Raw genomic sequence first — 23,103 nt, 5'->3', positions numbered from 1 at the left:
AGTAATCAAACATCTGTCCCTAACCTCAACATCCGTCATGTCCCTCTCCTCGGTGAATACCGGTGCAAAGTACTCGTTTAGAATCTCACCCATTTTCTCTGACTCCACGCATAACTTTCCTCCTTTGTCCTTGAGTGGGCCAATCCTTTCTCTAGTTACCCTCTTGCTCCTTATATATGAATAAAAATATACCCAGCTACCTCACCATACAGAAGGTCCTTGGGTATGCGACTGTCTCCCATCCTGCAGACGTGTCCAATCCACTGAAGCTGCCTCTGTTTGATTAGTGCCAACACACTTGGGAGCTCTGTGGTTGAGAGGACTGCCACATTTGTGATTTTATTCTGCTGGGATATACCCATAATATGTCGCAGACAGTGAAGAATGGAAATTATTGAGCTTCTTTTCCTGGTAGCTGTAAGTCACCCCATGTTTCACAGCCATACAGCAAGGTGCTGAGAACACAGACCTTATAAACCATCAGCCTGTTTTTAAGGGTCAGCTTGGTGTTATCCCATATGCGTTACGCTAGTCAGCCAAAGGGGGTAGCTGCTTTCCCTATGTATGCATCGAGCTCTGCATCAAGGGACAGATAGAGTCATAGAGTTATACAGCACAGAAACAGGCCCTTCGGCCCATCGTGTCCATGCCGGTCATCAAGCACCTATCTATTCTAATCCCATTTTCCAGCACTTGGCCTGTAGCTTTGTATGCTATGGGGTTTCAAGTGCTCATCTAAATACTTCTTAAATGTTGTGAGGGTTCCTGCCTCTACCAGCCCTTCAGGCAGTGTGTTCCAGATTCCAACCACCCTCTGGGTGAAAATTTTTTCCTCAAATCCCCTCTAAACCTTCTGCTCCTTACCTTAAATCTATGCCTCCTGGTTACTGACCCCTCCACTAAGGGAAAAGGTTATTTCCTACCTATCCTATCAACGCCCCTCATAATTTTGTATGCCTCAGTCGGGTCCCCGCTCAGCCTTCTCTCTTCTGAGGAAAACAACCCTCACCTATCCAGTCTCTCTTCATAGCTAAAATGCTCCAGCCCAGGCAACATCCTGGTGAATCTCCTCTGCACCCTCTCCAATGCAATCACATCCTTCCTATAGTGTGGTGACCAGAACTGTACATAGTACTCCAGCTGTGGCCTAACTAGCATTTTATACAGCTCCATCATAACCTCCCTGCTCTTATATTCTGTGCCTCGTCTAATAAAGGCAAGTATCCCATATGCCTTCCTAACCACCTTAATCTATCTGTGCTGCTGCCTTCAGTGATCTATGGACAAGTACACCAAAGTCCCTCTGACCCTCTGTACTTCCTAGGGTCCTACTAGCCATTGTATATTCCCTTGTTAGTCCTCCTAAAATGCATCACCTCACACTTCTCAGGATTAAATTCCATTTGCCACTGCTCCGCCCATCTTACCAGCCCCCATCTATATCGTCCTGTAATCTAAGGCTTTCCTCCTCACTATTTACGGCACTACCAATTTTTGTGTCATCTATGAATTTACTGATCATACCTCCTATATTCACGTCTAAATTGATTGTCTGTCATTGTGGACCCAAGGTAGCAGAATTTGCTAACCACTTCCAGAGGGGTGTTAGTTTGTATGATCAGGGGCGGAGATGCAACACCTTGTCCCATGAAAACAGTTTTATTGATGCTTATAGTCAAGCAGAACAAGTTACAGACACTGGAGAGATAGTCTTTATAGCTGAGTTTCCTTGTGAGCGACTAGTGCAGCATCATCAGCTTAGAGGAGTTCTCTGATCAGGATGTGATGTGTTTTTGTCTTCGCTTTCAGCCTTGATAGAATGTAGAGCTTGCCGTCTGACCTAGTGTGCAGGTCTAGTGTCCCTTCCATATCTGCAGGGAAGGCGAAGATCAGGAGCATGGAGAAGACGATGCCAAACAGTTGGGGCTAGGACACAATCTATTTCACTCCAAAACTGTCAGAAGTGGAGCCATCAAACTGTCCAGTGCAGTGCATGTTGTCATGGAAGGAATGAATGAGACTGAAGCTTTGTTTAGTTTTTTAGTTTAGAGATACAGCACTGAAACAGGCCCTTCGGCCCACCGAGTCTGTGCCGACCATCAACCACCCATTTATACTAATCTTACACTAATTCCATATTCCTACCACATCCCCACCTGTCCCTATATTTCCCTACCACCTACCTATACTAGGGGCAATTTATAATGGCCAATTAACCTATCAACCAGCAAGTCTTTGGCATGTGGGAGGAAACCGGAGCACCCGGAGGAAACCCATGCAGACACAGGGAGAACTTGCAAACTCCACACAGGCAGTACCCAGAATTGAACCCGGGTCGCTGGAGCTGTGAGGCTGCGGTGCTAACCACTGCACCACTGTGCCGCCACTTTGGTGGACAACCGATTTTTTCCAAAATCTTGTAGAGCCCTGCTCTGCTGATGGTGTTGACTGCCTTAGTGAGGTCTACAAAAGTAAGGTAAAGGGGTATACTCTGTTCCCTACATTTCTCTTGTAGCTGGCATATGGAGAAGATCATATCCACAGTAGATCTGCCAGCACGGAAACCACACTGCACTTCCGGGTACATTCGGTCTGCACAGTGGCGCAATGGTTAGCACCGCAGCCTCACAGCTCCAGCGACCCGGGTTCAATTCTGGGTACTGCCTGTGTGGAGTTTGCAAGTTCTCCCTGTGTCTGCGTGGGTTTCCTCCGGGTGCTCCGATTTCCTCCCACAGCCAAAAGACTTGCAGGTTGATAGGTAAATTGGCCATTATAAATTGCCCCTAGTATAGGTAGGTGGTAGGGGAATATAGGGACAGGTGAGGATGTGGTAGGAATATGGGATTAGTGTAGGATTAGTATAAAATGGGTGGTTAACGGTCGGCACAGACTCGGTGGGCCGAAGGGCCTGTTTCACTGCTGTATATCTAAATCTAAATCTAAAAAATCTAAATGGAATCTTTTAAGTATGTAAAGACCTAGCAAAGGCCTTCCCCGTGATGCTAAGTTATAGAGTCAGAGAGTCCGACAGCACAGAAACAGGCCCTTCAGCCCATCGCGTCCATGCAGACCATGTTGCCTATCTATACTATTCCCACCTGCCTGCATTAATTCCATATAACCTGTGACTTTTCTAATATTTGTCAGTTCTGAAGAAGGGTCACTGACCCGAAACGTTAACTCTGCTTCTCTTTTCACAGATGCTGCCAGACCTGCTGAGTGGTTCCAGCATTTCTTGTTTCAGATTTCCAGCATCCGCAGTATTTTGCTTTTATTATTAATTCCATATCCCTACATGCCTTGCTCATTCAAGTACCTGTCCAGATCTTAAATGTTGCTACTGTTCCTGCCTCCACCACCTCCTCAGGCAGCTCATTCCAGACACCCACTACTCTTTGTGTGAAAAATTTACTCGTTTGATCCCCTTTAAACCTCCTCCCTCTCACCTTAAATCTAAGCCCTCTAGTTTTAGTCACCCCTATCATGGGAAACAGACTCTGGCTATCTACCCTATCTATGGATCATAATTTTATATACCTCTATCATGTCCCCTCTCAGCCTCCTTCGCTCCAGGGAAAACAGACCCAGCCTATCCAATATATAACTCAAGCCCTCCAAACCAGGCAACATCCTTGTGAATCTTTTCTGCACCCTCTCTAGCTTAATCACATCTTTCACATCAAGTTGTTGAAGTCTCCTTTGTTTTTGCATAGTGTGGTTATTTTGGCATCAATATCAGGAAAAAATGAGTGTCCTTTGAAACATTTTTAAAAATTGTATTCCTAAGTATTTTTTCCAAATGAGCTGTAGTAGTGTTGCATTTTCAGAGATGGGTATGTTCTAGGATTTGTCCTTAATTTAATGACCAATCTGTTATTGTACTCTACTACATTTTTTTTTTACAATTTTTTTTCCCCATTCTCCCCTCCTCTCCTGAAAACATCTTTTGATATAGTTCCAGGGAGACTGGCAGCTTTCCAGCACTTTGCCAAATGGCCATCCTTTATTTATGTCAGAGTTAGGATTAGGAGCAGGAACTAGAGTAGCTGTTCTTACTGCCTTCAACACATGGTTAATCTCTTAGCCAAAATCATCTAATTTAAACCTGGGATTTTTTGGCCTGTATGATTTAGTGTCACGCCGTTTTGCCCGTCTCTTTTGAATGTAACATTGAACCGTTTGTCAGAGAATGTTTAAATAAGCGACACTTTGTCAGTACAATTGGCCTAACAGTAATGTGTTAACAGCTCTCATTCTGCTTGAGAGCTACTGATGAAGGTGTGACAATTGTTGAAAACAACCTAATTTACACAGGACAATAGGATCAAGCACCTCACAATCGGTTCCTTCTCTATGGGTATTCTCAACCCTTGGTTGAGGCAAGACAACAAGGAATCATCCAGTTACAAATTACATGAACTGGTTCATGCAAACCTGCTTTGTTCTCATCGAGCCGTTTGTACAATATCAGTTAGAGTTAGTTATATCTTGGCTTTTTTTAACAAACTTTCTCTCCACAGTAGATTTGAACTGATTTCCCTACAGTTAGTGTCAGAAAAAGTGCAGGTTGGTTGGATTAAGTTGCTTTAAAAAAAAATCTTAATGCGTCCTTGCAAGGTAATATATGAAGATTTGGTTGCCCCGTCTTGGGAAACCTTATTTTAAAAAGTTGTTGAGACGATAAATGACTTCCTGAAGAAAACTACACAATATATTACTACGCCGGAATCTGAATGTGTGGACTCGAGGACATTTTTATTGACAAACAGATGGATTCACCCTCCCCCTATGTGGCGTAGTGATCCTGCCATGGTTCCATACACAACCGTATTATTGGTTAATTAGCACGTTTTTAAAATCCTGTTACGCCGAAAATTAAGGCAACATTTGCACAACGGCATCCGCTGTTTTTACTTTAATGATCGGTAAAAAGCATCAATCCTGAGTGTGGAAGTTTAAAAAAAATGGAAACTATTTTGATTAACTGGTGGATCATCGAAGCACAAAGAACACGCAGAAGCCAGGCAGTCAAACATGTGGAAACAAAAGAGCAGCCGAGTGCGGAAGTGAAGCAAAAATATATGCTTAAAACTTTAAACACACACTTATTTTAAAAATAACAATAAAATCTGCTCGATCATGGCGCATTGGCAGTGCTGCAAAGTTTAATGTTTAACTCAGACGCTTAAAATAAAAGTTGTTTTTTTAAAAAATCTGATCTTTTTCACTGCTCCAAGGGGGAGGACTACCAACCGTCATCAAAGCGTCTCGCCACATTGCTTTCACCGGATATTAACCAGCAAAGCACAAAGAAACAATGACTCCAATTATAAACACTTTCATTTGATTTACTTCCAACTAGCTCCAGAAGCATTGAGTATCAAGTTTCTTCTTTTTATATATGTAAAATAAATTTGATAAAAATACTTTTAAAAAAACAAGTCTGGATTGGATTCCCCTGCTCTATGCAAATCGTAAACTTTTTTTTGAATGGGTTTGTGCTGATGTCAGAGCAGGGATTTTTTTTTCTCTACCCTCCCCCGTGGTCTGGGGGCGGATCCAGGGCTGAGGAAGCAGCTGTCAGGGAGAGCTGTCAGCTCCTGAGGAGGCAGTTGAGGGAGGCGATCCGACCCGATCCAATCCGACTAGTTCCGAGCGCCAGGTAGCAGTGATGTGTTTACCTTTTGTTTGAATCCTCCAGCGAGCAACACGTTGGGGCAGAGCGAGTAGAGAGCACTCACCGTGCGCTCACAACACTGCAGCCGCGTAGCCACAACAAGTTGGCGTTTACATATATTTATATTAAGTACTTTCCTCGTCCTCACTTGCTGCTTCGTTTTTATCTGGAAACATAGTCGAAAAGATTGTTTTGATTTTGTTGGTCGTTTCCTCCTCTCCTCCCCCCTCCCTCCCCTCCTCTGTGAATCTCGCTGGTGCGCCTGGAGACACATTTCTGGAGCAGAATGAAAGCTAAGAAAGGTAGGTGAAGGCAGTTGTTGCTTCCTCCATGCTGCTGGCACGTTGTCAAATCGTGTTCAGTGGCCTTCTTGACTCTACGTTTCTGTCTGGAATTTTTGTTTAATTTACTATTTTATTTTAATTGTTTTATCAATGAAGTTGGAAAGGGGCTGGGTGCGATCGATTGGTCGCTGAGGGGAAATAGGAAGAGTGACTTTTTGAAAAGAGGAGGGTGTTGTGAGTTTAAAGGCTTTGTTTGGTGTCACACCTCGTGGAGAAATGTTTTTTTTGCCTTTCCGGGGAAAACTTGCATTTCTTTACACAAACCGTTCAGATCGATTTGAAGTTTCTCACGATGGGGTTTAAACTTGGAAAGTATAATTGTTCTTTCCCTCCTACAGCTGGTGTTCCTCGTTGAAAGTTTATGAAAAGAGAGTGAATACAATGGATCCCAGGGGCTTCAAACTTTTGGGGGATTTCCTATTAATTTGAAAAGCTGTGTGGACTCAAACACACTCACTGATTTTTTTTTAGCATTAACCCGCAGACTTAAAAAAAGACAGCTTAAAAACTCCCCATTATAGGTGGGCGGAATGTGTGGAATGATTTACAGGGACGGTTATTTTCTGTTGGTCGGCGAAACCACTTATTAAACAGCCAGCCGTGCAGAACGTACTTTTGTGTTTTCCCGTCATTTGCTTCATTAAAGTGGCAGGACTCCGGAATTTCAAAGGACACGGCACCGCCAAGTATAGTTACCATTTTACGGAGTGTAGGATCGGGTACATTGTGTTAGTTTTGTGGATTGGTTTCTGGAGGATGTTTTCCTTGTCTGGAATATGCTGGAATGTAAAGTTCTTTACTCCCTTCCCCCTCCTTTCCTTGAACTGTAGCCAAGTAGAAGAATGTTTGTGACAGGTCCCAGTGTGCACTATCTTTGCTGTCTGTTTAGATAGTAATTTAGCATTTTTATATATTAGTGGAATTGTCATTACAAGGTGCTTGGTAAGGTGAGGCGTTTTCAGATCCTGTTGATATGGAAGGTATTAAAGGAACATTTTCTCCCTTTTTTGTCCGTGTTGAAGTCAAACTCGATTATTTTAGAAATCTTGTACACACTTTTTAATTGTTTACCGCTACCGCAAACTAAGATTCTCAATGAGGACAGCTTCCCGAGTCAGGATGGGAGTTGTTTATATAATTTGAATACATTTCCATTTAATGGAACACACAAAGTTAATAGCACGTGTTTGGCGAGGGCATAATGTTTGATTTTCAAGACAGACCAGGGCAGAAAAAATTAGATGCGGCCGAAACTACCGAACTAATGTCGCTTTACAAATGGGTCCCCTTTCTTTTGGGGCTCGGCGCTTTAAGCGGAATGGAGAAGCACTTGAGGTATTTTGGGTGATTTCTGTTCTTTTGTTCTGGGTCAAGCAGATAATGGCTGCTGTAAGTGCTGGAAAAGAGCAGGTATCACTTTACAAACTGACAGTCGGATCGGGTTCATAAATTCAAACTCAGCCAACCAGAGGTTTCCTTGAGTAGGGGGCGAGTTTTAGCGGATTTGTCCGAAAATGGGCTGGTCGATTGAAAACTCTGAGAGGTTAATGAGGTAGTTTGAGGACAACGAGGGGTGGCGTATGTTTTAAACATTACTGCCTGTAGGTCATGAGCAGTTCTATCTTCTTCCAAGTTTTTTTTTAAAATGCGCTCAGTGAATTGTATGATCTGTTTTTGTTTCCAAAAACTTGTATTCTAATTGAAAATAACTGCGCAACCCATTAGATCCGTGATCAGATCCTTCCCGTGGCAAAGTAGTCGGATCCAGTATAGGAGGCCCAATGAAGCGGAAACAATACAATTTCTGGAAAACATTAAGCGAGATAAAATCTATTCAAATGGGAAGGCATGTAGAAAGTTTAACATATTTCATAATGAGCAGTATAACAGCCGGGATTAAAATGCTGGAGCTGAGAACCTTGTGGTGTAGGCGCAGAGTTGACAGTGAGGGAATGTGTTAAGGGTATACGTGCTGGCTGATCGGATATCTCCATTCATACCATTTCATTTCAACATCTCCTCCTCATTTACAGCGATGGGGCCGGTGTACGGCAGTGAGTCTGACGAGGATGACAGTCTGGAGGTACCTCTCGACCTCTCTCATTCAGGGAAGCGCCGGAGACGGGGGAACCTGCCCAAGGAGTCTGTGCGCATCCTGCGAGATTGGCTGTACGAGCATCGCTATAAGGCATATCCATCTGAGCAGGAGAAAACCCAGCTGTCGAGGCAGGCACAGCTGTCTGTACTGCAGGTGAGTGAGTCTAAACACTTCGAGATAAGCTGTTGAAAGTCGCTGCTGGTTAGACCATCATAAAAGACTTCAGCCAAGACTTGATAATTAAGACCTGTAATATACGTCATATGTAGTGTTTTCTACCCATCACAGATATTGACAAAGAACAGTTAGCTACAAAATCCAATTCTTGCCTCCACCCAATGCTGGAGCTGCTAGTCTGTAAATTGGTGACGTTAGCTGGTAGTAGTGACTGGAATTGCAGCAGTGGCCTGTGTGTTGAATAACCCAAACAGAAGGCTGAGGGAATTATTGCAGGTTTGAGCACTTCGTTCAGTGGTGCAGATCAGATCATAAATTTACTGTGCTCCCTGGAACCTGCAGTCAGTCTTTGTTTTGTTATTTTCTTGGATTTTACATGTAGTCGAGCATTCTAGATGAATTTACACAGTGTCACTCGTAATATAAAAACAACCTACTGAAGATGCTGGAAATCTGAAATAAAAACAAGAAATGCTGGAAATACTCAGGTCTGGCAGCATCTGTGGAGAGAGAAACAGAGTTAACGTTTCAAATCAGTGACCCTTCATTAGAACTGGCAAAGGTTAGAAATGTAATAGGTTTTAAGCAAATAAAGCGGGGGTGGAACAAGAGATAACAAAAGGGAAGATGTTGATAGGACAGAGGGTCACAGAGAATAACTGACCAGAAGATCATAGAGCAAAGGCAAATGGTAGGTTAATGGTGTGCTGAAAGACAAAGCATTAGTGCAAGAGAGGGTGTTAATGGACAGAATAATGAACAGCCCTGGCCCAAAGCAAAAACATGAAAAAAACAGTGGGCAGGCACATGGTTAAAAAAAAATTGATGAAACAAACTAAAATAAAATAAAAAGAAAGATGAAATAGAGACATATAAGATAATCAGAAGGTTAGATAGGGTGGATAGTGAGAGTCTTTTTCCTCGGATGGTGATGGCAAACACGAGGAGACATAGCTTTAAGTTGAGGGGTGATAGATATAGGACAGATGTCAGAGGTAGTTTCTTTACTCAGAGAGTGGTAGGGGCGTGGAACGCCCTGCCTGCAACAGTAGTAGACTCGCCAACTTTAAGGGCATTTAAGTGGTCATTGGATAGACATATGGATGAAAATGGAATAGTGTAGGTCAGATGGTTTCACAGGTCGGCGCAACATCGAGGGCCGAAGGGCCTGTACTGCGCTGTAATGTTCTATAACTACAGATAAAAAGGGAGGTCCGTCGTGCTGACATTATTGAACTCAATGTTCACTCGGCAGGCTGTAGCATGCCTAATTGGTAAATGAGATGCCGTTCCTCGAGCTTGCTTTGATGTTCACTGGAACACCGCAGCAATCCCAGGACTATATGTGGGCATGAGAGCAGGTTGGGGGGAGCGGGGGGGGGGGGGGATGGTGCTGAAATGGCAAGCTACCAGAAGCTCAGGGTCATGCTTTTGGACTGTATTTGCAGAGGCTGCTTGCAGAGGTGTTCCGTAAAGTGGTCACCCAATCTGCGCTTGGTCTCCCCAATATAGAGGAGACCGCATTGTGAGCAACGAATACAGTATACTAAATTGAAGGAAGTACAAGTAAATCACTGCTTCACCTGAAAGGAGTGTTTGGGGCCTTGGGTAGTGAGGAGAAAGGAGGTAAAAGGGCAGGTATTGCACATCCTGCGATTGCATGAAAAGGGGACGAGGTGTTGGTGGTAATGGAGGAGTGGACCAAGGTGTCGCAGAGGGAACAATCCCTTCAGAATGCTGACAGGGAGGGGAAGATGTGTTTGGTAGTGGCATCACGCTGGACGTGGCGGAAATAGTGGAGGATGATGCTTTGGATGTGGAGGCTGGTGGGGTGGAAAGTGAGAGCAGGGGTACCCCGTCGCAGTTCTGGGAGGAGGGGAAGGGGTGATGGTGGAGGTGCGGGAAATGAGCCAGACACGGTTGAGGGCCCTGTCAACCACAGTGGGGGGAATCCTCGGTTGAGGGAAAAGGAAGACCTATCAGAAACGCTGTTGTGGAAGGTTGCATCATCAGAGCAGATGCGTTGGAGACAGAGAAACTGTGAGAATGGAATGGAGTCCTTACAGGAGGCAGGGTGTGAAGAAGTGTAGTCGAGGTAGCTGTGGGAGTCGGTGGGCTTATAATGAATATTAGTAGAAATAAAAACAAGAAATGCTGGAAATATTCAGATCTGGCAGCATCTGTGGAGAGAGAAGCAGAGTTAACGTTTCAGGTCAGTGACCTTTTATCAGAACTGGCAACGGCTAGAAATGTAATAGGTTTTAAGCAAATAATGTGGGGGGTGGGGCAAGAGTTAACAAAAGAGAAGGTGTTGATAGGACAGAGGGTCACAGAGAATAATTGACCAGAAGGTCATGGAGCAAAGGCAAATGGTATGTTAATGGTGTGCTGAAAGACAAAGCATTAGTGCAGAGGGTGTTAATGGATAGAAAAATGAACAGCCCTGGCCCCAAGCACAAACATGAAAAAAAAACAGTGGGCAGGCACATGGTAAAAAAGGAACATGAAACAAACTAAAATAAAATAAAAATGAAAAAATAACTACAAATAGAAAGGGAGGCTCATCATGCTCTGAAATTATTGAACTCCTTGTTCAGTCCGGCAGGCTGTAGCGTGCCTAATCGATAAATGCGATGCTGTTCCTCAATCATGTAATGTCGCCTTGATAGTAAGTGAGACTAGCTAGCTGTTGTTTCACATGACTGCTCAGCTAACTGCGCCACACAATGATCCAAATTCATAAATTTCAGAATATCAATAGACTTAATCTCCCCCTTTATAGACAAGTAGCCCCCAAACCATGTGGTGGGGGAGGGGGACGAATTGGCTGTGCCAGTTTCCTTCTTACAACGTTATCAGGTTGTAGCCATTGTGGGCAAGGCCACATTTATTCCCAACTCCTAGTTGCCCTGAAAAGCTGGTGTTGGGCCTTCACCTTGAACTACTGAGCCCTTAATGGTAATTGTGTTACCACAATGCTGTTAGGTAAGAAATTCTAGGATATTGATCCTATAACCATAGTGGGCAGTCATGCGATGTTCAGGTTGGTTAGTGACTTGAAGGGGAGCCTGCATATCATGATACTATGATACTGCTGCTCTTGTGCTTCTTGGTGGTCAAGGAGGATGGGCTGCAAGGCGCTGTCAAAGTAAAGATTGCAAGTTGCTGTTGCCATTGTGCACCAAATATGGAACAAGTCGTTATTGAATCCAGTGCCAATTAAGCAAACTATTTTTTTCCTGGATGATGGTAGGCTTTTTTTGTTGTTAAGACTGCATCTAGGGAAGTATTGTATTATTCTGTCACACTCCTGACTTGAGCTTGTAGATGGTGTTGGGTGATCAGAAGGTGAGACACTGAGTGCCCAGCTCTTCCTGCCATGACGTTGATTTGACTTGTTCAGTTAACATTCTGGCCAATGTGACATCTTTTCACCCACTCCCCATAGATGTTAATGTAGGAAATAAGCAACAGTGGTGCTGTTGAAGATCATGGGAAGGTATGTTCACCTTGTTGGAGATAGTTGTTCCTTGGCACTTATGCAGCATGCATGTTGCCTGACTCTTGTCAGCCAAAGCTGAGAGGTTGTTCAGGTCCTGCTGTAGATTGGAATGGGCTGCAGAATTATTGGAGGAGTTGTGAATGGAAATGAATACTGGAGTCCTCAGTGAACAATCCCACTTCTAACCCTCTGACATGACGACAAGTCATTAACAAAGCAGCTCTAGGTGGTTGAGCCAAGGATGCTGCCATGAAGAACTCCAGAAGCATTGTGCTGGGGTTGTGATGATGATTGGATGTTAATAACTGTGACTATCTGCTCTCTCTGCTGGGAATACCGACAAATTATGCAGTTTAATTGCTCGCTTAACAATGTTAATTGTATGTAAAGGGGGTATTCTGTCTAATGCTGTGATGCATTGTTCAAATAGCTCATCAACCAGTTGGATATCATGCAGACTTTAAGCTGTTATTGGTGAGCTTTTCATCAATTCTGCTTGTACAAAAGTAGTTTGTTGTGAAGTATTTTCTTTACCATAATAAAAACTACATTGTGATAGTAAAGCAGAGAAGTCTTGTAACAGTGTAACATGTCTTTGGGTGACTTCAGTAGAATTGCAGCATGCCTCCTAATAAGCACTTGTTAAGAGACATTGGCCTTTAGCGGATCAATTTAAATTTTATTATTAGTCTGCAGGGTTGGGTGTAAAGACTATGCAATATTTGAGTTTATTTTCACATCTTAAAGTAGTGTGCAGAGGAAGAAAGTAAGTAAATTGTTTTAACAAACTTGGCAGAAGTTGTAAAGCATTAGGGCACATGCCGGTTGGTATGCAGGAAGTTGGTTCGGAATATAAACACAATGTGTATGCAGACCACCATGAAATCACTTCCCAGTTGTGAATGCACCATAAATCGGGATTCATTCATCATTTATATAATGCCTTATTGCATCCCAAATACTTTGTATATAATTTGTTGCTGTTTAAATATAGCCATTGGTAAGTAAGCAAATAAGGGAGCTAATTAGCATGCAGAAGGTCCAACTAGTAAATGAGAAATGACCATTTACTCTAGTGTTGGTTGAAAGAGAAATGTTGACTAGAACACAGAACTCTGCTCATTTTTGAATAGTGCCGTGGAATCTTTTACATCCACCCAAATGGACAGATGAGGACTGTTTAGCATTTCTGTCAGTGCAGTACTTCAGTGCTACACCAAAATATTGTCCTAGATTATGTGTTGTCAATACTACAAGTTCTTTCGTGTATCACAAACCTGTCTTGTCAAATCGTAAACATCACGGGGTAGAGTTTCTGCTTTGGGTACAAATTGCGTTAGCTTTCTGAAATTTCTGCTCAAGTTTCCGCTCAAACTCTTGCATATTTCCAAATGTAAAATCTTTCATAAACCAGCACAATTGGCAGCAATTTGAATGTATTAGTTTTTTCTCTTGCATGAAAAAAAATCCTTGATATATTTATATTTGTTTCATTAATAAAGCTGAAATGGGTTTATCACAAAACATAAACATTTTAAATGGAGAGATGGCGGCATAGTGGTAATGTCACTGAACTACTAATCCAGAGGGTCAGGCTAATGTCCTGGGGACATGAATTCAAATTCCACCACGGCAGTTGGCAGAATTCAAATTCAATTAATTAATAAATTCGATTAATTAATATAAATCTGGAATTGAAAGCTAGTCTCAGTTTTATGGCACCATTACTATCATCGATTGTTGTAAAAGCCCATCTGGTTCACTAATTTCCTTTCGGGAAGGAGATCTGCTGTCCTTACCTGGTCTGGCCTACACATGACTCCGGACGCACAGCAATGTCGTTCACTCTTAACTGCCCTCGGAAATGGTCTGGCAAGCCACTCAGTTGTCAAGGGCAATTAGGGATGGGCAACAAATGCTGACCTCGCCAGCGACGCTCACATCCCATGAAAGAATAAAAAAAGTATCTCGTCCACCATCTTATTTTACCTGATTTTAAATAACTGAAAATGTCTTTTTAAGAAAAAACTATATAGAACCATTTATTAACTTCACTGTTGTACAGTAGTCAGTTTCTTAGTAAATTAACTTTTTTAATTTTTCAAAGCTCTTAAAAGGTACCTAGTTAGTGTCCGCTACACAGACGTTGATTAAAAACGTGGGCCATCCTGGTCCATGGTGATCAGTTCTATACTGGATATTTTTTTTTAACCACTGAATCAACAGGAAAGCTTCTCTGAAGTGTATGTGCTCATAGAATATCCACTCTTTATGTATTTTGAGGTAGAGGTGGAAAAAACTCCTGATAAATGAAAAATTATTTTGATTTAGTATGGGCAGTACTATAACTTAAAAGTAAACTTTGTTGGATATTTTGCAGGAAATGCTAGTTTCGGCCACATTCATCCAGAGGAAACATGAGACCATCACAGTGTCATATTGTCATATGTCCCTCATGACCTGTACAGAAAGACATTTAAACTACGTGGTGGCCAAACAAAATGCTGTAGCAGTACAGCTAGATTGAGAATTTTGCAAACATCCTACAGCATTTTGAAGGTGTTTCTGAACTAGATAGTGAGCAATAAATTTAATTAGGTTTACTTGTGCTACATGAAATGCAACTAAAAGGACGTTGCTAGCTAAACTTTATAGGGTGGTCTGCAATATCTATGGGCACTTTTACATTTGATACTGTGCTCTCAGTGTTACTGTACAGCAGTTACTGACTGCAGACCATACTGTAAATACATTCACGCCTCCTACTTTTCCAGGGTCCTGAGAATAGAGTGTGGAAAACAAAGGCCTCTTTTTTTGGTTTTCTAATGCTAATTCAGTAAAAGCGGGGGGGGTGGGGGGGAGGGGGGTTGACCCTTGAAGGTCGCATGTTTCTGCTTGAGCACTGCTGTTAGTGAGCTATCCCACTCCCCCAATATGACTGTAAAGTACCTAATGAGAAGAGCTAAGGAAAAGGAGTGTGATATTTTTAATAGCTGAAATCATCAAAGATTGTAAAAAGTCTTCTGTACGTCGGTTGTACTGAAACCGGGTATCTTTAAGTGCTGAATATAGATTATTGAAACTTCCAGTGAACTGAGTGCTTTAATGGCTGCTTGAATTAATGCCTGTATGAAACCATTCCCTAAGGTGGATCTGGTTGACAGTACAGTGATGTAGAATCTGTAATTCAAATGGATTATGTTGCATGTGGAGGTCAGGTTCTGGGCAATTTGGACCCCCCAAATGTACAGTAGAGTATTAAAAGTACACTCTAGATCAAGATCAGCTTCACATTTTATGTAAAACTCGTTGAGTGATACATTCCAAGCATCTTCATAAAGCATCCTGCCTGTATTGCAACACTTCAGAATGCACCTGAATAATACAGATGGGAGCAAGCAACTGTTTTCAGCAGGAGAAAATGAAATCAGTTTTATTGCAATGAAAATACTAAACAGATTCTTTTTCCACTTGAAATCTTTGTCTTTTGATGCTTTTTAAAATAATGCTTATTGCTGAATATCTGTAGTAATTTGACTCAGTTTACATAAAATGTGTGGTTCGGTTATAAAATCTAACGTCATAAAAAGAGACCATTTAGCCCATTGTATCTGTACCGGCTCTTTGAAAGAGCTATCCAATTAGTCCCACTTTCCAGCTCTTTCCCCACCCTGCATTTTGTTTTTCCTTTTCAAGTATATATACAATTCCCCATTGAAAGTTACTATTGAAATTTGAAAAATAGTTTTGAAAGGTTTTAATACTGGAGAATAGAACGCTTCCTATTTCAGATCCTGTGTAGCATCATGCACTCCTGGATCAAGGATGGCATATCCAGATAGAGACTAAGGACTGAATTTTATGAGCCCTCCGTGTCGGGGGTTGTGGCAGGGGGGGGCCCCGGAAAATTCTTTCGGGAAAGGCCTGTCACAACCTCCGATGCCAAGAAGGCCCCGCCGTATTTTACTGGTGGCGGCGAGGCCTTGGTGTGGCCCCACCATCGCCAAGCGGCGGGGCCTTCATCTTAATATGCAAGTTAGATTATAATGAAAGAATAATTACCTACCTGGCAGCGATGGCTGCCCCACGCCGATATTCCGGATGCCAGCCGGAACTCCCATGCCTTCGGAACTCCGTTCAGAGTTCCAAGGTGTGACACTGGTAGGGAGGGCGGGAGGAGTGAAAATTTCAGGGCGGGTGGTGGGGGGGGAGAAAGAGAGGAGAACTATTGTAATTGGCTGTAGGGATGTTGGGAAGGGGTTGAGGGTCAAAGGTGCTTAAGGTTGGGGGTGAAAGGTCGGCATATTAAAATGTGATTTTCAGGGGTGATAGGTCATTTTATTTGTGGTGAACTCAGTGGGCAGGGGTGTGAAAGCGGATTCAAAGTTTAAATAAAATTTTATGTACAATTTTCGTCCAGCGGGACCTTTTAAAAATGTAAATTAAACTGCAGGGCTTGAAGCCCTTTAAAAATGGCGCCGGTGGCGCCGGATGCCGTTGCTGGGGATGGAGCAGCCACCCACGCTACGTCATCTGGGGTGGCCGCTCCGCCCCCTCCATTTAAATGAGCCACCGTGCGAAATATCACAGGGGCTCAGCGCCGGCGCATTCGTATCTGAAGACCACCTACTTCAAAGCATGCCACTGTGATTTGCGGCGTGCTAATAAAATTCAGCCCTAAAACTCCAACTACCCTATGCCAACAATGTGTCATAGTAGCCCCTACTCAAAGCGTGGCATTTTTCTATTTCAGCACCTACCATCTAAATTCATGTAGGACTGTTATAACTGTTAGAGGTGAGGAGAACATCATTCCACTAGACAAATCACAAAGGTTAAAGGAAATTGTGCCACACAGTTCATATTTGCACTTGTTTACAATTGCAGCCATGGCCTCAAGTTTCTGGTTGTGAACTTCCTGACTGTCTAGTTTTGTACAAGCAAGTAATGTAAAATGTTTACTGCTGATCTGTATCAGTAGAGTTGAGTTTGGCCAATAATACCCAGCAGCAGTTGTTTGATGCTAGCAGTAGGTATCTTGCTGATCTTGTTTATCTTTTAGAACTAGCGCCATAGGTGGAGCTACTTTCAGCAGCATTGCTATTTATAAATGTGGTATCAACTGGGGGCTGATTTTGATTCAAATTGTATTCTAACTATATGTTTTCTTAGGCTAAGGATTAATTGCACCCTGTGGGGTGGGCGTGGAAAACCATACCATAAAGGAATGAGGATTGGAGATAGGGTTACAAAACATGGCCCAATACTCTGACTTAGAGACCTTACAAGTAGGGAATTGCAGAATTAACTTCCTTGTAATCCAAATAAACATACAAAAAAGTGGCTGGGCTTTTTATGTTTAGAATGATCTGCTTTCTGATCATTTATATTGATTTGTGAGTATTGTTTTCATGATATTGGTTAGATTAGAGTTTAGCTATGTTTATGTGTAGTACTTTGAGTGGCTTAGTTAAAATCATTTAATTAAAAAGATGTACACATGCTAATTGTCTTTCCTGTTGAATTCCAGGTCTGTAACTGGTTCATTAATGCACGCCGCAGACTTCTGCCTGACATGCTGAGAAAGGACGGCAAGGATCCCAATAATTTCACCATCTCTCGCCGAGGGAGTAAAAGTGCAGAACACACCTCAGTACAGACCTCAATGACTTCTAACAGCTATGTTCCAGACTTTGACGAAAGATCATTCGGATCCACAAGCTCCCTCCCAGATAATAGGGAGACTTCTCCATGTAGTACCTCTTCTGCAGGAGCATTCCTGCCAAGACCTTCGGTCATATGCCACACTACTGTCTCCACACCGAATGACATGCCTTTACACTACTGCCCACCTGCCAGCATAGAGGGAATGTCTAAAATGGATCTTTTGTCACGTGCAGGTTTAGTGGATACCAACCCTGGATGCTCCAAAGATGCTGTTCAGGTGGGGTCAAACCCAACCCCCCAGAGTGGACTATTTAACACTCCTCCACCCACTCCTCCAGACCTCAATCAAGATTTCAGTGGATTTCAGCTGCTGGTAGATGTTGCGCTCAAACGAGCTGCGGAAATGGAATCCCAGTCCAAGCTTATGGCTTAAATCCTACTCACTCTGGCTGCCAAACTTTCTTGAGGGAAGAAAAACACTAAAGCAAAAACTTGTTTCATGTGGAAAACAGATGCTTTATGCAGCATGATGCCGCCTTATTCTTATTTGCACAAGGGAATCCCAAAACATGGCTTCCTATCACGGAATTGTCTTAACAAACTGCTCGCATGGAGACCGAAGAACTCATGACTACTATAGATAGAGATTCTTTGTTTTGTAGTTGCTGATAATGTGAGAATTTTCCCATGATTATGTGATTCTTTACTTTCAATCTGTGCAATATTTAGATAAACAGCCTTCTTATCACTCTTATCATTCCTGCATGGAAAAGTTATGTGGCCCATGCATTGTTTAGAGCAATGGTTTTTATATGTAATTATGTATTATCACTGGGGCTTGTTTCTAAACTTGATTTTTGATTTATTACTTCAGTCTTTATTTCAGTGTAAGGCAGCAAACCATGGACCTGGGGAACAGAACTTTAATGTACTTTGCCTGTTTGTTTATTGTGCAGACCTTTCCTTGGCTTTAAAGTTCCAGTTATTACAGCATGACCTGTGCACAGGATTTACCACCCCTGCAATATTGCTTTACCTGTGGCTGCCATCACTGGTATGCTGCTTTTGTTATGGTGGCATGGTTACCCAACCTTAAAGGTTAGCTGCTGCATCTGTATAAATAGTGATGCCCAATGCAGACAGTGAGACTTAAACCACCATGTTTAAAATACTTTGGTTACTTAGTTAATAACCTAATTACCAATTTTGTGATTTCAGACTTGGCTGGGGTGGCCAAAATCTGAGTGTAACACAAAAAGGCTTGAATGTACATCTCCTATATTGATAGTTATGGTTTTGGTTTCTCTTGTGCATATTTCACATGGAGGCACTGGATCAGAAGTTTGGGTCTACCCAGGTCATCCTCTTCCATTAGTGGTGGAGATGCCATAGCTTCCTGGAACAGTGCCTTTTGTAACTGGTATTGAGGTCTGGGTAGGTTACTGATGGAGCTCATATATTATTGGTTTGTCACTTTCCACCGTCAATGTCTTGGATGTTGTTGAAAATCATCCATGATGGCTGTGCCATTTTGCTCTCTGAATTTTCTAGGTTGTGATTCAAAATGAAGTTGAGGCTGACTTAAGTGAAGGATGTTGCTATGCTTCTATAACTGCTGTTACATAAATAGTTAAGGCCCTGAAATTCCATAGGGCTTTTCTGGTCTCCCACTGTAACTCTTGTTGTTTACACCATTTATCTGTGGGGGATTCTGGCAGTCTCCTGCCTGAGTAATGGCAAGAGTGTGGGTGAACTGCTACAGAATTTCAGGACGTAAGTTCAAATATATGACTAAATTTACTAGTAGGCATAGAGATTAGTGGATATACTATGTTGCCATGCCAGTGCCGGTTTTGGTTTCTGTCACCCTGACAATGCACCTTATCCCAAAGACCAGGCCCTGTTGCTTTCCTTTTCCAGTTTCGCAGTAGTGCCAGAGGAGAGGATCTCTAACATAAAGTGACCCCTGGCAATGTTCACTAATTTTTTTAAGTACTAAGCTTGGCTGCTGACCTTTAATCATTGGAGAGCAGTTTTTCTGGGATGACGCCGAGGACTAGTAGAATGTACTCTACAACTCATTTACTTTTCTTAAGGGTTAGGGTTAGGCAGACAGGGAGGAGAAAGAATGCGTAATTTTAAAAAATCAGTTTCCATCTCAAGATATTATGTAGCTTGAGATTTGGAAATTGTAGTGTGACTGCTTTAGCAGCTAGTTTAAAAATAAATGCAAAATTGGTAGCTGGATGTAGGTCTGTGAGTGATTTTTTTTTGGGGGGGGGGATCTTTTAGCTGGAGAAAATTTAAGATTATTTACACTGTACCTGGTTGTAGTAATTTTTTTCTTCCTTCCCCCACCCCACCCCTAATCCTGTTTATTTTTTTAAAATCTAGTTTGCAATACTTGGCTGGTGCTCCTGTTAACCTGTCTGCATTATCAGCAGATAAGTGCCTAACTCATGAAGTGAATATGCAATGCTGTTCATTTCCAATCTTTTGCATGCAAACTTTTCCCAAGCAATTTTATATGTTGGAGAAAGAGTTATCACTCTTGTGTAGTTGGGTGATTTCCATACTGGTTACACAACATATGAAACTTTTTCTACTGCCATAATGCAGCAGACTGGCTTGCTGTGTCTCTTTCAGCATTATAGCAAAGCAGGTTATGGGAAGAAGACTGTAGGCCCTGAAATTTCTCGGGAGTTCTTGCTGTAACTTTGGGAGCCCAGCAAAATCCCCCAAAGGAACAGCAACAATTGCCGTTTTCATCATTTTATGCTATTTGACTGGGGCTCCCACTAAAGTTGCAGCGGGAGGTGGGGGAACCCTCCCACAGAGCCTATGGGCACAGATGCTGGAATTGTATCCTACCTCCTGACGAAGGATCATGCAGTTTGTAAGTTTGCTCCAGGTCCCAATGTCTACAAATGTATAGGGCTGGATCTTGTCCTGATAAAGCCAAAGATCCAGCAAAAATGATTTAAATCTCACTTTCAAAAGGGAGTCTGGCCTCCATAATCTTATAAAGAATTATGATCAACTTTTTTTTGGATGGGCTCTAGTTCTGTGGCTTTTTTTGTATAATTTATTATACTGTGGATGCTGATGACCTGACGGGCACTGAGTTGCCGTTGCTGTTTTAACACACTGTTAAAGTGACACAATCACTGAAGCGTTCCAAATTATTGATTGTCATTACTGATTTATAATTCAATTCACAATTCCTTTTCTAGTTGGTGACTGTGTGACTAAAATTAATCATAATTCTTTAATTTAAAAAAAAGAATTAGTGAAGTTTCCTACTTTTAAAACTAGATTTTTTTTTAACCCTTCAACCGAGAAGGTATTTGTACAGTTTGCATCACTGTGGTCATCTTACATTGTAAAGCTGAGTGAAGTCAGACTGTACTGAATGAACCTGGTCCATTTTTTGCATTGATGTTTGCCTTATTGATTAGTCAGGTTGCAAAGGCCTGTAAAGACTGACTAAAAAGCTGCAGTATTCCTCTTTGCCTTGCCACTGGATTCTGCAGGCAGGGTTCTTCTCACTTCCTAATTATAGGGTGGGGGCAACAGAATGCAGTTTCACAATGTATCCAATTTTGATTTAAAAATAATAAATTACTTTATTCCTTCCTAATTCTGGTTCTATTTCTTCTCTACATCTGTTTGCCACATCATCGAGTTATAAAGTCTTTTGCAGCACAGAAGGAGGCCATTCAGCCCATGATCTTTGGGAGAAGACAGGATAGGGCTTTGCACAGCAACCATGAGAACACTTTTGTGGGTAGTGAATAGGCCTTCACATAGTCACTGTCACTATGGACCATTACCCCACTCCCACACCCCAGTTCGTAGCTGAACTGTCTTGTTGGTCAAAACTGTCAAAGAGAACGGCACTGAGCAGGGTTTGATTTTCTCATCCCATGATGACACAGTGGGGGGAAGGGTTCACATGAGGGGAGATTTAGAAAGTTAATGAGAAAAGACAAGGCAATAGTGCAGGGTAGCGATATGGGTAATGATGACTAGGAAGGGACAGAGCGTCCAAATATAAGAGCGTGCACCTGCAAATACAATCAGGGAAAATGGTGAAAGATACAGAGCTGTTAATTCTGTCTGAATGCATGCAGCATTTGTAACAAGATGGATGAATTGATAGCCCAAATATAAATAAATGGGTATATGATATAGCAATTTCTGAGACATGGTTGCAGAGTGACCAAGGCTGGGAACTGAATATTCAAGGGTATTTGACATTTCAAACGGATAGGAAGAAAGGAAAAGGAGATGGGGTAGCTCTATTACTAAAAGATGACATTAGTATAGCAGTGCGAAATTATTTGGTTCAGAAGATCAAGATATAGAATCCGTTTGGGGGGAAAGAAGTCACTGGTGGGAATAGTTTATAAGCAATGTAACGGTAGCTACACTGTAAAACAGAGTATAAATCAAGAAATAATAGGGGCTTGTAAGAATGGTACTGCAATAACCATGGGCAATTTTAATCTTCATATTGATGGACAAATCAAATTGGCAAGGGTAGCCTGGCGGATGAATTCATAAGAGTATATTCAAGACAGTTTCTTAGAACAATATATCATGGAACCAACCAGGGAACAGGCTATTTTAGACTTGGTAATGTGTAATGAGACAGGATTAATTAATCTCACAATAAAGGATCCTCTAGGCAAGAGTGATCATAACGTGATAGAATTTCACATTCAGTTTGAGGGTGAGAAAGTTGGGTCTGAAACTGTTGTCTTAAAGTTAAATAAAGGCAATTACAAAGGCATGAAGACAGTTGGCTACAGTGGACTGGGAAAATAGGTTAAAAGGTAACACAGTAGATAAGCAGTGGCGGAAATTTAAGGCGATATTTCATAATTCAACAAAGTCTTTCTCAAAGGTATATGTCTAACAGAAGGATGCCTAAGGGAGTTAAGGATAGTATCAAATTGAAAGAACTGTCATACAATGCTGCAAAGGTTAATGGTAGGCCAGAAGATTTGGAAAATTTCAGAAACCATGGATGACTTAAAAAAAAATAGAGGGAGAAACTAGAATATGAGAGTAAACCAGCAAGAAATATAAAAACAGACAGTAAGAGCTTCAAGTATATAAAAAGGAAGAGAGTAGCTAAGTAAACGTTGATCCCATAGAGGATGATACTGAGGAATTTATAATGGGAAATAAGGAAAAGGCAGAGATTTTGAACAAGTATTTTGTATCTGGCTTCATGGAAGAAAACACCTTTTAAAAAAAAAAAAAAAAATCCCAAGAATAGTAGAAAATCAAGGGGCAAAATGGAGAGAGGAACTTACTTTTTCTCCAGTGATAGTGATTGTTGTACTAGGAAAACTAATGGGACTAAAGGTTTACAAGTCCCCTGGACCTGATGGCCTGCATCCCAAGAAGCAGCTGCAGAGATAGTGGATGCATTGGTTGTAATCTTCCAAAATTCTCTAGATTCTATAATGGTCCCAGTGCATTGGAAAACTGCAAATGTAACACCTCTATTCAAGAAATGAGGGAGACAAGAAGCTATAGGCCAGTTAGCCTAACATCTGTCATTGGGAAAATGTGGGAATCCATTATTAAGGAAGTACTGGAACTATATCGCCGTTCATTTACAGTC

At 42.0% G+C, this 23,103-nt stretch overlaps 1 protein-coding gene across 9 annotated transcripts; it reads left to right on the top strand.

Annotated features, from left to right (window-relative positions):
- Nucleotides 1-5,553: 5,553 nt before the first annotated feature.
- Nucleotides 5,554-21,105, top strand: LOC137369936 (homeobox protein AKR-like). Of its 9 annotated transcripts, none has more exons than XM_068031691.1 (3): nt 5,554-5,662; nt 8,055-8,272; nt 17,329-21,105. In XM_068031691.1, the coding sequence occupies exons 2-3, from the start codon at nt 8,057-8,059 to the stop codon at nt 17,896-17,898; spliced, it is 786 nt and encodes a 261-aa protein (XP_067887792.1). In that variant the 5' UTR covers nt 5,554-5,662; nt 8,055-8,056; the 3' UTR covers nt 17,899-21,105. The 9 variants fall into 9 exon arrangements, with proteins under 9 accessions (XP_067887792.1, XP_067887788.1, XP_067887797.1 ...); XM_068031687.1 differs by having other exon boundaries at nt 5,554-5,979; XM_068031696.1 differs by lacking the exon at nt 5,554-5,662 and adding an exon at nt 6,538-6,740.
- Nucleotides 21,106-23,103: the final 1,998 nt, after the last annotated feature.

Source organism: Heterodontus francisci, chromosome 5 (genome assembly GCF_036365525.1).
Source record: "Heterodontus francisci isolate sHetFra1 chromosome 5, sHetFra1.hap1, whole genome shotgun sequence".
Taxonomy (NCBI): domain Eukaryota; kingdom Metazoa; phylum Chordata; class Chondrichthyes; order Heterodontiformes; family Heterodontidae; genus Heterodontus; species Heterodontus francisci.
This window is presented reverse-complemented; position numbering and strand designations above follow the sequence as displayed.

What these genes read in the sequence shown, in the direction of transcription:
- LOC137369936 (XM_068031687.1), top strand. An exon ending in CACAGCTGTCTGTACTGCAG is followed by an intron (nt 8,273 to 17,328) that starts GTGAGTGAGTCT and finishes GTTGAATTCCAG; the next exon opens with GTCTGTAACTGGTTCATTAA.